Source organism: Amphiprion ocellaris, chromosome 3, assembly GCF_022539595.1.
Source record: "Amphiprion ocellaris isolate individual 3 ecotype Okinawa chromosome 3, ASM2253959v1, whole genome shotgun sequence".
NCBI classification, from domain to species: Eukaryota; Metazoa; Chordata; class Actinopteri; family Pomacentridae; genus Amphiprion; species Amphiprion ocellaris.
Window position 1 is genome coordinate 29,740,139 of NC_072768.1, and position 16,173 is coordinate 29,756,311.

The 16,173-nt window shown below is 40.1% G+C and overlaps 1 protein-coding gene across 2 annotated transcripts in view; it reads right to left on the bottom strand.

Moving 5' to 3' along the window:
- The window catches only part of itga11b (integrin, alpha 11b), an 80,044-nt gene that overhangs the window by 42,276 nt on the left and 21,595 nt on the right, over window positions 1-16,173 (bottom strand). For both annotated transcript variants that reach the window (XM_035953135.2, XM_035953134.2), the window contains exons 3-7: window positions 10,100-10,209; window positions 9,452-9,543; window positions 8,921-9,035; window positions 8,682-8,809; window positions 5,107-5,255 (exon numbers count right to left, since the gene is read on the bottom strand). In XM_035953135.2, the coding sequence (XP_035809028.2) occupies window positions 5,107-5,255; window positions 8,682-8,809; window positions 8,921-9,035; window positions 9,452-9,543; window positions 10,100-10,209 (594 nt within the window). The remainder of the gene's footprint in view (window positions 1-5,106; window positions 5,256-8,681; window positions 8,810-8,920; window positions 9,036-9,451; window positions 9,544-10,099; window positions 10,210-16,173) is intronic.

Consider the following 16,173-nt stretch of genomic DNA (forward strand, 5'->3'; position numbering starts at 1 on the left):
ATAAGTCTACAAATAATAATAAATTAGGAGTTGCCTGGGAGCTGAAAGAGCCGACTCTTCTTTGGGAGCTGTGCCAAAAGAACCGGATCTCTGAAAAGAGCCAAACTTCCCATCACTACAGTCTACTACTCAGGATCACATGCACTGTCCTTTAGTTATGCTGCTATAGGTTTAGACTGTCGGGGGATTCCCATGATGCACTCGGCTCCCCTTCTCTACTCTTCTCTCTCTTTCTTCTATACAGTTATATATCATCATTACATGTCACTAACTCTGTGTTTCCCCCGAGGTTCTGTGTTTGTTCTCTGCAGGTGTCCTTGAATCTGGAGCTACACATCTCTGATCTGCAGCCGCTGGCCTCACCGATCTTCAAAATGTTTATTGTTGTCTTTGTAGTGTTTATCTGTTCTCTATCTGCTATCCTTCTAACCCCAGCCCAACCCCTCCTGCTATCCCCCACCCCCCTCATCCTTACTCTCACTCCAACCAGCAGATGGCTACCTTCCCTGAGCTTGGTACTTTTAGAGTTTTTTTCCCCTCCCTGTTTAAGTTTTTTTTGTTGTTGTTCCTTTCCATAGGGATTCAAAGGCAACATTGGATTGTTGAGTTCTCTGTTCCTTGTTGAAAATTCCTAATTCCCTCATTATGTGGAGTGCTATGAGATGACATATGTTATGAATCGGTGTTATATAGCTAAAATTTAATTGAATCCATCCTGTGTGGAAGGTCCCCAACAATGTTAAGAGAATTTTACAATGTTTAGTTAACAGGACGCATTGAGTTACGTTACGCTATCAAAGTAAAAATTGTGACGTGCTACAAAGGGATTGTGAAATATGCTGGCTTTTCAGAATAAAGTCTCCGTCTCATGGCTTCCCCCTATGCTACACTATCAAAACAAAATCTCTCTGATGTTCAAAAAAGCTCACCAAATAGTAGTTCTTTCAATCTTTTTCTAACACACTTGTACTCATGGACAAACCATCCATACCCAGTAACAGAGCTCAATGAGCAGCTCCAGTGCAAACTGGATTTAAATAATTTTTTGAAAGAAGTATAAATTCCATCTCTTCCAACTCAGAAAGCAGCAGTTTTTCAACTATTGTCTGTTTCAGGCTCTGCTGGTAATAGAGTGCACCGTTGGCATCCTTTAATCCAGGTTCTGCATGTGCCACCAGGTGGGGCAACAACTAAACAATGTGGAAGTGTGTGCCAAAACAACAAGCATCCTCCACAACCTGCTGAGATCCTTTGAAAGGACAAGAGGCCTGTACTTTGAAGAAGCTGTTTTTAATCGAGGTAACTTCAGGTTTAATTTTAGGCCTTTAATACTGCTGAAACTGTGTTTCTTTTAGTCTGTATTATGTGTTTAAAATCTTCCTGTGTCTCGACTATTATAGTTTGCCCTTAATGTATAAAATATGCATATGCAAAATGCATCCGTGTTTGTGATTGGTCATCTGTTACTAACGCTGCCTCTTTCATATGAATGCGCTTATAGATCAGAAACTCTTGGTTGACTTACTGACTTGATAACCAGTTTTGTAACAACGCTAATCCAGTTTTGTAACAATGCTGTGATTGTTGGGTTACATGAAGCCAGATTACGAAAAAATACTCCTGGTATGTTTAACTTGTTTCTTAGTACAGGCCCCAGGTGTCTGGGACCCCCCAAATAACCAGAGTAGTAATGCAGCAGAGAGAGCTCTTCACCACATATTTCATCTGTGAAACTGAAGTGCCACAGCAGTATTTAATGGTGTGATCACATTCCTTAAAATGAACTCACTAAATAACATACTAATCAATAATCTATCACTCAGAACCCAAAATAAGTTGTATATAAAATTTATATGGCAGATTACATTTGTTATTATTTGTTTGTACGTATCCTATTACATCAATTGCTCGATGAGTGATGGTCATATCTATTTATGTTTCTTGTCAATAATAGAAAAAAAACCCTCAAAGTATTAATTGTAACTTAAATAATCAAGTAATGTAAGCTTTACATAATGACCGCTTAACAACAACTTGTGAACTCATTATGAAAAACATGCTACTAAACAAAAGAAGTGAACATGCCAACCATCACACAAGTTTTGCTCTGAAAAAGGAAAATAGCAAAATCTTAAAACAACCAGGGACAGGTCTGTCAGTAAGAAAACAATGTGTAGTAAGAGTCATGTATCAGACGTCTGCTATGTATTGTTAATAGCTCCACCAAATAGTGATTTTTTTCCCCTCTAAACAGCTAATTTCATTTCAGTAAATTTTCCAATGATCCAATATCTCAGCAAAAATCAAATGTTAGAGAACAACTAAAAACAAATTTGTGGGTCAGAACTTTTCTATCAGAATATTTTTCTGCTAATACTTATGTAGCTACACCAAGGACTTTACATGCAGAACCTTAACTTGAAATGAAATGGTTTTACAACGTTATAGTCCTTTTATGCAAGTAAAGGATCCGAACATTTGTTCCATCAATGATTGCTACCTCATGATGTTTTTTTGTTTTTTTTAATGTGGAAAGTTCAAAGGCATATTTAGCTGATATGGGTACTTGCTACAATGTTAGCCCATCTGTAATTTACAGTGTATAGTGTATATAGCGGTTCCTATATCTTTTATCAAAATTTACAAAATTGGTTCCCAACTTAAACCTCATCACTTACTTCTCACCATGCATTGTTGATTTTGTTTTTATCACAATATTGCTCCATGTGCATATTCCACAAAACAAAAATGCTAATATTAGTGTCTCTCTAATACCTGTGGAACAGTTTCCATCCATCCATCCATATATATATATATTTTTTTATCTTGTAGAGTATGGGATGTTAATTGACATTGTAATTGTTCTGGATGGTGCTAAGTCCATTTATCCTTGTATGAGGTTCAGGACTTCATCACAAACATCTTGCGTTCCATTTTCTATATACCACCTCATAGGGTCCGGGGGGTGCTGAAGCCTATCCCAGCTGACTCAGAGGGAAGGCATAGGACACCCTGGACAGAATGGCAGTCTGTCGCAGGGCCTCTGTCAAGGAGCGGGTCAGAGACTCAAGTGCAGACAGCAAGACACAACAGATGAATGGGTAAAATAAAAATGATTTCTTACAAGAAATGGAATAATATAGGAAGGAACAAGCTGCTGATGTCAGTCGGGGTAAGTACGAGTCTACAATGGAGTACAAGATACGCTACAAATCTCTGGAATACGTGAACAGGAAATAGCTATGGAAGCCAAGTACCCCCCCTCTATAGGAACCTCTTGGCACACGACTGAGCCAGCCTGGATGCCGGCCAACTGCGTTCCTCTGGTCCATATCCATCCCAGTCCAGGTCGGAAACAAAGGTCATTTCAGGTCCAGGAAGGCTGCAGTGGCTTCAAGTGTCCAGCAAAAGGTCCAGGAGGGGGAGGTCAGGGCAGTCAGCAGAGCAGCAATCTTGCTGTAATCACGAATCAACCTCCTGTAGAAGTTAGCATATCCAAGGAGCTGTTCTCTGAAGCTGTTTCTAGTTTTCCGGCTGAGGCCACACCTGAACTGCAGACACTTTGGCAGGATCCATTTGTAACTCCCCCATAGAAACAATGTATCCCAGGAATAAAACTGTGGAGGCATGGAACTCACACTTCTTTGCTTTCGCAAACAGGCAGTTTTTCAGGAACCATTCCAGGACTTGGCGTACATGCCGGGTGTGTTCATTGGGGTCACTGGAGTAGATCACAAAAACATCAAGGTATATAAACACAAACCTGTTCATCATATCACATAGTATGTCATTGATGAGATTCTGGAACACAGCAGGGGCTTTGTTAAGTCTGAAATGCATGACCAGCTACTCAAAGTGTCCCAGTGGTGTGTTGAAGGTGGTCTTCCATTACTCGCCTTCATGGATTCAGATCATGTGGTAAGCATTTGTGAGGTCCAGTTTTGTGCAAATGGTGGTACCATGTAGAAGGGTGAAAACAGAGCTGATCAGAGGTAGAGGATACTTGTTTTTGATGGTGATGTTGTTGAGACCCTGGAAATCAATGCAGGGACGCAAGGATCCATCCTTCTTGTCCACAAAGAAAAACCCTGCCTTGATGAGAGATGAGGAGGATCGGATGCTCTCAGCAGCCAGCGAATCTCCAATGTAGGTCTCCATGGCAGCTTGTTCGGGTTTGGATATATTGTAGAGCCGACTGCTGGGCAAGAATGCTCCTGGCAGGAGGTCACGACACAATCGTAGGGTCAGTGAGGAGGCAGTGTGAGGGCGCTGTCCTTGCTGTATACTTGGGCCAGATCATGGTATTCCTGGGGCACTTGGGACAGGCTGATGTGTTCAGGCAGGGACGACACTAATGCGACTGCAAGGGTCAGGGCTGAGCAGAGGCAATTCACATGGTGATCAGAACTCCATGAAGGAATCTTCTTAACCCTTTGATGCACAACATGGGTCAAAAGTGGCCCAAATGCAATGGAAAATGAGTATCTCCTGAGCCACACTGTGCATTAAAGGGTTAAGGGACCATTCAATATGGGAGTTGTGCTTTTAAAGCCAGCGATATCCGAGAACCAGTGCAGAGTTCAAGTTGATAATGAGACGGAAGGAGAATGTTTTCTAATGATTGGCGGCTAATGACCTGTTTGAGCTCATCTTTTATTATCAGGAGGATGATCAGTTGCAGGTGAGCAACTCCCCACCGCAGATATTTGTGACCAGGTAATAATCCAATGAGCACTGATTGTCAACATTCCATCACGAACCTCACTCACACCCACCTGAGGAAAAAGGAAAGGAGGGAAAGACGGGAGAGAAAGGCTACCACAAAACAGCGGAGACGGAGAGCATGACAATCTCACAGAGAAACAGACAACCAAGCACACTCACATTCACACCAACGGACAATTTAGAATCCCATTCATATGTAGTGAAATGCATTTTTTTGCACTGAACACAAGGGGACATGGTCTGTATATCACAGACATGAAGCAAAGCTATGAGGAAACGAGGTGTAATAGTGCCAGAACAGTAACCAGGTCATTTACAAGTTAGTATATGTGTGACCACAGTTAGTTACCAGTTAAGGTTTATCATAATTAAGCATTGTACCGTGCCACATTGATGCCCAGTGCTGTCCTTGTCTCCTCTCCGCCACGCTGATTGATGTTCCTGGCAGCTTCCACCACATCCACCACTGTCTGGTATTCATCCAAGCTGAACTCATGGACCACTGTGGAGGCATACTGAACAACACCAACCTACAGCAGAAACACAGCTCAGTTCAAATATAAAACCTGCAACTGACTGCATCAACACATCATTGCTGTAACATCTAATGAAGCCAATACCTCATCAAGAATCATCCTTTCTTCCTGACTTTAATTCACCCTCCAGTGAAACAAATCTGTTAAAGGTGACCTGTCTTCTTTGTCAACTAATGGTTTTTGGTTCTTTGCTAATAGGCATGACAGAGGCAATTTCTTTGAAGGTTGGAGAACATTTTTTTATTCACTCTTCTTTCCAAGATGTTTAAACCCTATGACAATAGCTTCACCCACTGCTTTGCATATTTTTGCAGGTTTCCCAGTTCTTATTTACATGCTGGGATTCAACCTAATTTGAAAATCCTACCTATACCACCTTGTGAGCTCACTGCAAATTTCAAGTTCAGTCAAATGAGCATGGAAAATGGGTCATGGAAATATTTCATTGCATTCTGACATAAAAATCTGAAAAAATTCCCAAACCTCATGATCGATAGGATATAGAAGAACAGTCGCCATTCTTGGTGTTTGCAAATTTTTGCAAACATTTACCAAATTTTTAACAGTAGAAGTTAATACTTTTATGCCTACCTGTAGAGAAGTGTACCATTTTTGTGTTTTGTTGGTCAATATAAAAAAAAAGAAAAAAAACCCAAATAATGGTCCTTTTGGTATTAATTCAAACATGCCTCTTGTACAGTTATTTCAGAAAGAATTTACTAATGGGGGACTCGAACTGGCTAGCAACCTCACAACCAATGCCAGCAACTCTCCATGTCTGCAACCAACTCTGGCTAATATCCTGGAGGCCATCAGAAAATTGGAGGACAACAAGACTACCAGGTTTAACACACTGGACTCCAATCTACACCAAGTTCAAACCTCTCTGACCGACCATGCTGCCCGCTTCTCTGACCTGCAGGGCTGCATGACTGAGCATGACACCTGCCTCACGGTTCTGGAGAAGCGATGCAAAGAACTGAGATGAACCAAAGCATAGAGCAACAATGAACTGAACTGGAAAGCCAATCCAGACACTGAAACATCAAAATCACGGGCGTATCAGAGAAGAGAAGTTCATGGCAGAGTTTTTACCGCAACTCCTCCAGAAGACTAATATCCCCAATGGATTTCAAATGGAGCATGCACACTGCATGGGCCCCAGTCCTCATCTACTTGCCCCCGTATCATGATTGCCAAAATTCATTAACCCACTTCCCTGAGAAGGAGAAAATCCTCAGGCTCGCCTGCTTGCAGTCTCCCTTGACTTTCACTGATTATGTTAGTATGACGAAGCTGTATGACGTGAAAGCCTTTGACCAGATCGAATGGAAGTACATTTTAACAGTGATAAAGGAGTTTGGTCTGGGGGATCACTTTGCTAATTGGATTGAAATGCTATATGCCTTTCCCACTGCTTCAGTCATCACTAATCATAATAAATCGCCTACCTTCCTATTACAATGCTCCTGTCACCAGGGATGCCCCTTGAGCCCCCTTATTTTTGCAATCACCATGGAACCCTCTTGCTATTAGTATAAGAAATCATTGCTCCATTGCTCTGCTAACACTGGGTAACATTGATCATTATATCTCCCTTTACATAGACAATGTAGTTCTGTTTCTTTCCAACCCTGATGAATCCCTGCCCTCTCTGCTAGAACTCATCAGAATTTTTGGTGAACTCTTTGACTACACTGTAAATTTTGGCAAAAGCGAGTTAATGTCTATTAAAGGAGACTTGAGCCCAAGCTTTTTAAAACCTTGCCTTTCCACATCACTACAGATAAAATTAAATACTTGGGAGTTGTTCTCCCTAGAGATCCAAAACAGATCCATAAAATAAATTTTCTGAATATGATAGAAAAACTCAAGTCGAATATTGAGGCGTGGAGACTGTCATCAATATCTACGATAGGTCATGTCAATGCAGTCAAAATGGTGGCATTCCCAAGGCTTCTGTATCTCTTTCAAAACCTACCCATATTCATACCATTCACCTTTTTCAAATTACTAAACTCTGTTGTTCTTCCCTTCATATGGTGGTCCAAGGTGCAAGGTTTTTTGGTTCCTTCCATTGGTCGCGGACTGCTTGCTCATAGGGAATCTAAAGGCAACCTTGGATTGTCAGTTTCTCTGTTCTCTGCTTAAAATTCGTAAGGTCAGTACCTTACTATGTTAAGCACTGTGAGGTGACATATGTTGTGGATTCACGCTATATAAATTGAATTGAATTGAATTGAATTGAATTGAATTGAATTGAATTGAATTGAAAGGCCTAAAGAAGTGCTGTTGAGATGGCTGTTTGTCTGGCAATTATACTCATTTCTGGAGTAGATCATTGTGGCAAAACAGCCAACTCTAGTAAGGGCGCTGGTGGTTACGAACTTCCTACAACCTGTGCTCCTGAGAACAGTCAGAGCTTTAGAAATGGTTAGAAATTACTACACACAACTCAATAATGTTTAAAGTAAACAATATGCATCTGACCACAATGTGCAGTGCCACAGCAAATGGTGTGAATACTTTTTAAATTAGAGATTTCAGTTTTACATTTTTGAAAAGTGGAAAAAAAAATCCCAAAATATATTTTCACTTTGTTGAATTGAATTATTGGATTTTAGATTGATGTTTATTTTGTCAGTTTCACATTAAATTAGAAATTTAATAGACAACACACAAATTATGTGCAGCTGGTTTTGACACAGAAAACAGAGAATTAATCCATTGTCAGCTGTGGCTGCGCAGATACAAGTCAGGTACACCATTGCATTATGAAGGAAAACAAGAAGATCTGGTCCAGCAGTTTTCTCACTGCAGAAACAGAGGCTGCAGTGATAGTTTTTCTTCCTGAGTGTTGCACTGAAGTTATTGTATTTCTGAACTTCTAAATAAAGAAATAAACACATCTGCCAGAGAATCATCACAAGTTCAAATAGCAGTTGGACAAATCCATAGCGCCACGGACCGAACCACAGCAGCAAACAAAATTGAAGCAATAACCATATATCCAACCACAGTCTGATCGACACAGCAGTCAGACCAGCTCCAACCATGCTCTGAATATTGTTGGAAATCAGCCTTTTAAAATGAATTTGGAGCAATGCATGCATCCAGTGTCACATCATCTTTTCTTCCTATAGTATCGGCAGAGAGTTTCAGTAAACAGGTAGTGCATATTGTCTAGACTGGACCATCAACTGTTCACATTGACCAGGAGGAATGTAACGCATATTGTAAAGGAAAGCAATAGTATTGCATGGTAATTAATATCCCCATGGGGCTCCCTGTAAAACTCCACTGAAAGTACAGTTCCTTCAGAATTTAAAACAACAATTACCTGTAAAATAACTGAACTGCAAAGGTTGTTAAGAGAATCCCCCATTACTTGATCTGGTGATAGTTGAGCAATAAACGAACCTGCGTTTGACCTGGACCAATGTAGAACTTATGCAAGATGTTTATGATGAAGTCCTGAACCTCATACCAAGGATAAATGGAATTAGAACCATCCAGAACAATCACAATGTCCATTAACGTCTCACACCCTACAAGATAAAGAAATAAAAAAAAATAAAAAATAAGTTAGATACAGCACAAATGGATGGATGGATGGATGGATGGATGGATGGATGGATGGAAAACTATGTGCTGATTACTCTGTAGGGCAGGTGCAATAGTGTGCGAGAGTCTGAAATTTCGGTTGACTCTGGAGCAGATTCCTGTGCTGTACAGGGAGCTTCCACATTCATGAGACCAGAGTGGACCACAGGTCTGAGGACATATTTACACAGAGGAGAGACACAAAGTGAAAAAAAATACAGCAGCACAGAAAAATAAAACAGGTGGAATAATTTGGCTTCATATACAAATGCCTGTGAATATTATGCAAAACAAGATACATTCCAAATATGGAAAACATATTCTCATCATCTCATCTTTGTGATTAGTTGACAATCTCTAACCATGTTCACTAGAATTCTATCTAAATATAATCCAATCTGAAGCCAATAATTCTTTCTGTAATTATTTCTATGAAACAATCGTGCATCTCTTCAAGTATGACAAACAACAGTTATTAAATGAATTAAAGCTCAAATTGTTGTCATTCCAGCCATTTAATCATTTATGATTAAATGGCTTTAAGATAATCTTATGTGGCTGTAACATCTGTAGGTTTCATCACTCACCACAAAGCTGTTGTCTTTAGGGTTGGATGTCAGTGTCATTCCCAGCCTCATCTTGTCTTTCCTCTCAGATATATTGTCCAGAGAAAGTATCCCTGAATACAATCAAAACAGGAACTTTCTGCGGTCATCATTAATTAAACAAATGTTTGTTTGTTTCTGTCTTTATCTTTTTTCTTTCAACATAATTTTTCATTCTGTTTCTTCAACCCTTTTCATGGTTCTTACAAGTCTCATCCCATGTTTTCTATACCTCTAAAAAATGTAGGTACGTCATATTCTCATATTCCATTTAATAGCAGAAGTAGTTCTTTGACAAAGTCTAGTGAACTATAATGAAATATCAGTTTTAAGGAAAAGTCTTCTTTTAAAGAGTAAATTTCTGCACAATATATTGCCACATTTTCCAAGAAAATGTAACATTTAACCACAAGGAAACCATTCTAACACAAAAACTGAAATATTACTGCAAAAATTCTAAAAATGTATGTTTTCATGACAAGATCTGCAACGCGTCTTCTTTTGTCTGCAGATGTAATATATCTTGTTCACTTTGATTTCTGTGACAGTTTACATCCCTTCTTCAGCCTCACACAAAAAACACCTCTCATGACTTTGATAAATGTGTAATATATCTGCATTGTTGCTCACCCAAGTTGAGTCGACTGCAATTTGCAGAGTTTCTGGTATCCAGCGGACATCTGTACACATCACCGGTCTGCTGCTTTCCTGTGGATTCAAAGGGAGCTCCAACCAGCAACCTGGAATCATACACATAGTAATAGATTTGCCCTTCACCCACACTAAGACCTGCTGGGCTTCAAGTGAGACACCCGATGATGATTTAAGAGAAAAATTGGTTTAAATGTCTGTCTGGTGTTGGTACTATCAGTCCTTGATTTAGATCTAAGCTGAATGACAAAATAAAGGTAAATGTGTGTGATATGGTTTACTGAAAATTGAAAATGCACAGAGTAAAAAACATTTGAAATAATACAGTTGATAAATATGTTAACTATATGTGCAACACATACCTAAATCATTTCAGCAGGGGTGTGAGTGATATTCTATTGACGTTTAAATAGCACTCATTAAAATTATATACAAATATAGTTAAAAGTATATATAGGGTATATACACTCACTGGCCACTTTATTCGGCACGACTTGCTAGCAAAAGGTTGGACCAACTTTTGCTTTCAGAACTGCTTTAGTTCTTCATGGCATACTTTCAACAAAGTGTTTGAAACATTCCTCGGAGATATTGGTCCATATTAACATGATAGCATCATGCAGTTGCTGCAGATTTGTCAGCTGCACATCCATGATGCCAACCTCCCATTCCACCACATTGAATTGAAATCTGGTGACTGTGGAGGCTGTTGGAGTACAGTAAACTTATGGGCTGAATTCCATGGGGAGCTGAAGTAGTCGGGAGGTAAGCAGGGCTCAGTGGGAAAATAGAATCCAGGAGGGGATCAGAGTCTATGGTCCGGCGAAGAATGACTGAATGAACTGAGTTTCAATAGCTGGAGGTGAGGTAGTGGGTAGGTGTCCTGAGTGAGCTGATTACTGCAGCTGACACTCATTGTAGTAGGTAGCAGAGTGCAGGCAGGTGAAGCAGGGAGAGCAAGAGGGCGAGTGAACAGGGAGAGACAGATGACAGAAACAGGAAGGAGGAGGGACAAGGAGGGAGAAGGAAAGAGAGGAACAGGAACTAGAGCAGGGATCATAACAAGTAGCCAATGCCACTTGTGGGTATACACTATGACCACCTGCCTAATATTGTGTTGGTCCGCTTTGTGCTGCTAAAACTCTTTAGACCCAGTGGGGCATGGACACAGGACCTCTGGGGATGTCCTGTAGCACTGGGATGGTGGCAGTGAATGCTATGGGTCCTGTTTAGATGGATGGTACATGTTAAAATGTAGGATTCAAAGTTTCCCAGCAGAACATTGCATTATAACAAGATGATCAATGTGATTCACTTCACCTGTCAGTGGTCATAATGTTGTGGCTTATTGGTGTATATGTCTATGCTCCTAATTTTGTGGATGCTAAAATCTAACACTTTAGATTTATAATAGAAAAAAAATACAGTCCCCACAGTGGAAAATTAACTGTTTTCAATGCTTCATATGTCCACCTTTATTTTGATTGACAGACTCAATACTCCATGGCGCAGAGTACACCAAAATTCTGGAGACATGTTCTGCTTTTCTTCAGAATTTTGTTTTTCATAATTCTGTTTTTGTTGAAGGGGTTGTGTTGCTCGCCTTTTCTCTTTAACATGCCCTAAATGTGTTCTCTTGGAGACTGTACAAGTAGTACATTGTCCATAGCATCAGTTTAGGAGGATAGTCACTGTAGCTAATATTAGTAGTACTATGACTCATTCAGTCACTTATAATTACTGTTGCAACTGTTTTGAATGATTTTCAGTTGTATCCTCTTCATCTTCATGAAGTTTGAAATCTCATTATTAATATGACTGTTATAGCTCTACATATAAAAGAATTACAAGTGGAGCTACACCAGTCATGCAGACAAATGAGAAAAACAGAGTTCTTGCATTCACTGGTCATTTTACAACTACTACAACATTCTGTTTTCTTATTGGCCATGTTTCAGTCACTATTTTATACTCGTTCTATTGTCTAACAGCAGAAACAGTAGTGGTCACATTAAATGCAGATTCTGCTGTCGCAGTGTCACACAGCAAGCAGGGTGTTATTAACCAGAGTAAACACCACCACATGTGGCCTAGATTTTGGTTCTGGGAAATGGTCTGACTCACATACCAGAAGAAATGCTATAGAGTGCTTACCTGCAGTCTGCTAACGTGTCTCCTGTCTACATCAAACAACTGTGTGAGTGTGTGTGTGTGCGTGCATGTGCGTGCGTGTATGTGCGTGCCTGCATGTGTGCGTGAGTGTGTGTGTGTTCAGCACTAAATAACACTGCTTTCTAGTCATCCACAGTGAAATGCTGGTGTATCTTAACCCACCCAGTGCTCCTCAGATGTTCCCACATCAGAGAAGTGGTTCAAAGATATGACTTGTCCTCTGAGACCAGCGCTACACAGCCTTCTGTTGATTGGACTTCATCTGACTGAAGCCTTTTCTTTAGTTTTCTTTATTTAGCCATTCTGTATTTGTGATAAAACTGCTGCTCTGTCTTGGTATAGTGAGTATAGTTTTGTGATAGTGTGATCACTTTTGGTCCACCTGATAGTACCATTTAAACACTTGCAAAATGTTTTGCAAAAATTTTAGATTCTATTTGCTCAATGAATAAAAAGCATAATTCCTACACAACCATTTTTTTTTGTACCCATAGAAAGTGCTGGCTAACAAGATTACACATCACCGTTGTTCACAATCTGATGATGGGAACAGGCTAACAGTACAAACTAACAGAAACACCTGAACACTATCAGAGTAGAATTTGAAAGACTTTCATACACACACACACACACACACACACACACACACACACACACACACACACACACACACACACACACACACACACACACACACACACACACACACAGAGAGAGAGCGAGAGTGAGAGAGAGAGAGAGAGAGAGCAGAGTAATGGACTTTCCAGATAGAGGCTGGGAATTTAGAAACCGCAACACATAGTTTCCAAGTCACTATGCCTCGAGAGACAGGAGAAGCTGGTTGTAAGACAGATGCAAATACTTTCCACTTATTTACGTGAGACTTCAAAGGAAGAGAGAGATTTTGTAATCCTGGAGGATTGCAGGGTATTCATGATAGCTTAAAGGTTTCCAGATTTAAAAACAAAAGGGGAAAAAAAAAACCCAAAACAACACAGAGAACTGGGAATGTTGCACAGTGTTACCTGCAACCACCTGCAATCACAAACTGACATAAGAATGAAACCAACAGCATAACTAAGTTATGAATTTGTTACTAAGATATGTGTCTTTAGTGTGCACTGCCAAAATATTTCCCTGTGCTTCTACCCACTGGTCAATTAACAAACCCAATTAAACCCCTTTTGACACATCAGGATAATTCTATATTGTTCTGACGAAATGCAACGATTTAAACTTTGGACTCTTTGTGATTAACTGATTTTAGTGCAGCACATTGTGTCTGTTCAGTAATGTTTGCTGCCTTTAAGATAAGATAAGATAAGATAAAGTTCTTTATTTCTCCCCACTCCAGGGGAAATTTACATTGTTACAGCAGTTTTATTTACAATATATACAAGGGTGGCAAAATTTTTAACAGAAAAAATAAAAATAAAAATAAAGTTTAAAAGTGCAAAGATGTGCAGTGCAAGAATGTCTGTGCAAATTTTATGGTTTGGGGTGGTAATGATATAGTCCAGTTTATGTTAACATCAGCCAGTGATGCTGATGTTGTAAAGTCTTATAGCAGATGGGATGAAGGACCTGTGATAGCGCTCTTTCTTGCAGGGTGGATGTCTCAGTCTGCTGCTGAAGGAGCTGCTTAAAGACCCCACAGTGTCATGCAGTGGGTGAGAGGGATTGTCCATGATGGATGTGAGCTTTGACAACATCCTCCTCTCACCCACCTCCTCTATGGAGTCCAGGGAACAGTCCAGGACAGAACCAGCCCTCCTGACCAGTCTGTTTAGTTTAGTTTTGTGATTTGCTTTTACAGGTCTTGTATTTTTTTGATTTTTCTATCAATGGAAGTCAATGTTGGCATCAGAGGAAACTTTCAAGGGGGGCATGTGGCTCATAGCAGTGTGGCAACAAAGTACTGGCAAGGGGCACCACTGTTGTGCATAGTGATAGTGAAGCCACTAAGAGGACTGCTCCTTGGAAAAATATTTTATATAAGAAGGCATTGTTCTGTTTGTATTGTGTCTCTGCTCTCCATCTCTTACCACATTCATATTTCATAACAGGACATTGGTTTACGGTTGTTACACTGGTATGAAAGCTTTTAGCAGACATCAATGAAATAATCACTCAAACTTGAACATGAAAATCTAGAATCATATTTCTATATTATATGTGATTAAATAAATAATTTTCAGTCCAATGAAGTCAGTGATTTTGGAGTCTGTGTTGGCTGGCTTGAGTATAGTTCACCAGCCCAGTCCTAGAAGCACACACTCGGGGGCAGTATAGGGACACTGGAAGGAAGCTTTGTAGTTTTTTGTTGTCTAGTTGTGATAATAAAATTCCACCTACTATATTCTAGACTGATCATTTGTGTTAAGGCATGCCATTGCAATTTGTCCTGGGCCGTCTTGCAGGAAAACCCCAGTGCTTAAGGCTGTCTTTGATGTAGTCCTGTCCTTCATAACTGGGCCTTAAGCATCATGGCCTCGATACTAAGTAGGTCTGCCCTGTCCAGAACCTCCTGGTTGGACAGCCTGTCACTTGATGTACATAAGTCAGTGCAGAGACCTCAAGTAAAAGTGCTCAAGCTGTTTGATATGTCTTCTGTATAAAGTCTAGGTCTTACAGCCACACAGAAGAGGTGTGCATGCATTAACTGAGTCAATGTTAAAATGAAAATGGTATGTTCTGCGTTTTTGGTTAGATTGGGTCGTGTTTGTTTTGTTTTCCTCTTGCTCCTCTCTCCTTTCTCCTTTTTCTGTTCTCCCTTTTTTCTGTGCAGTGTGCAGTGGGCAAAGACATGGCTTGGCTCCCAGTGGCAGTAGATAAGGCACACCTGCAATTCATTCAGCTCATCAACCAACCCCTCCATAAAACCTGTACCAGGCTATTCTGCTCCCTCGATAGTGCTACAATTGCTATAGCATCTTCTCCAGAGATTCAGGTATATAAATTCTGCTTCAAGTACTTATGTGATTCCAACTTAATTGACGTCCTTTGCAGTATCTCTTATCAAGCTCTGTACTCCAGTATTCCATGTGCTCAGCCTTACACTCTCCCTTGGTCACTCTACGCCATTTTCAAGCAATTCATCTCTAAACCAGCCAACCCTCAGCCTCCATCATCTTCCTTGGTGACTTTTGTTGCAGATGCAGTAACTGAAACTTCATCCTTAGTCTTTTGCATTTACATTTAGATATCACTATGCTATTTTTGTGTCACAGTGGAAATGCAAATACAATCTGTCAGTCATCTCATTAGGGCATCTTTCAGTAGAAGAAGAAGAAAACGTGACAGGCTCACAGTTGCATAAAGAAGCTAAATAGTTTTAAATGAAACAGTCTGACTGCTGTGCTCCGTATGAGCTGCTCTGGTAATATGCTGAATGTTATCAGTTTGTGTAAATCTAGATCCAAGCAACTACTGAATGTTACACTTCTAGTCCAGCTACCTGTTGTCTACAGTGTGTTGTAACGTGGTTAGTACTAGCTCATTAATTTCAATAATATCAATCAATCAAACTTTATTTATATAGCACTTTTCATACAATGAAAATGCAACATAAAGTGCTTTACAACATTAAAACGCAGGTATGCTAACAGACATGACAACCCGCGATGAATTCAAGGCTGAATTAATATCATCGCTACGTCAAGAAATGTCAGCCATCTTCAAAATAGAACGACAGGCTGCCTTGGGTGAGAATTTAACTTTTATGAAGTCGGAACTTCACACACCGAAAACGGAGCTAACTAGTAGCATTACTAGCGCCCAGTCTGATATGAACGCTCTGAAGCACACTGTGGACGAGATGGAAACCGCGCTGACTACTTGCACTATGTGCAATAAAGAACTGAGTCTTGCACTGGACTGCA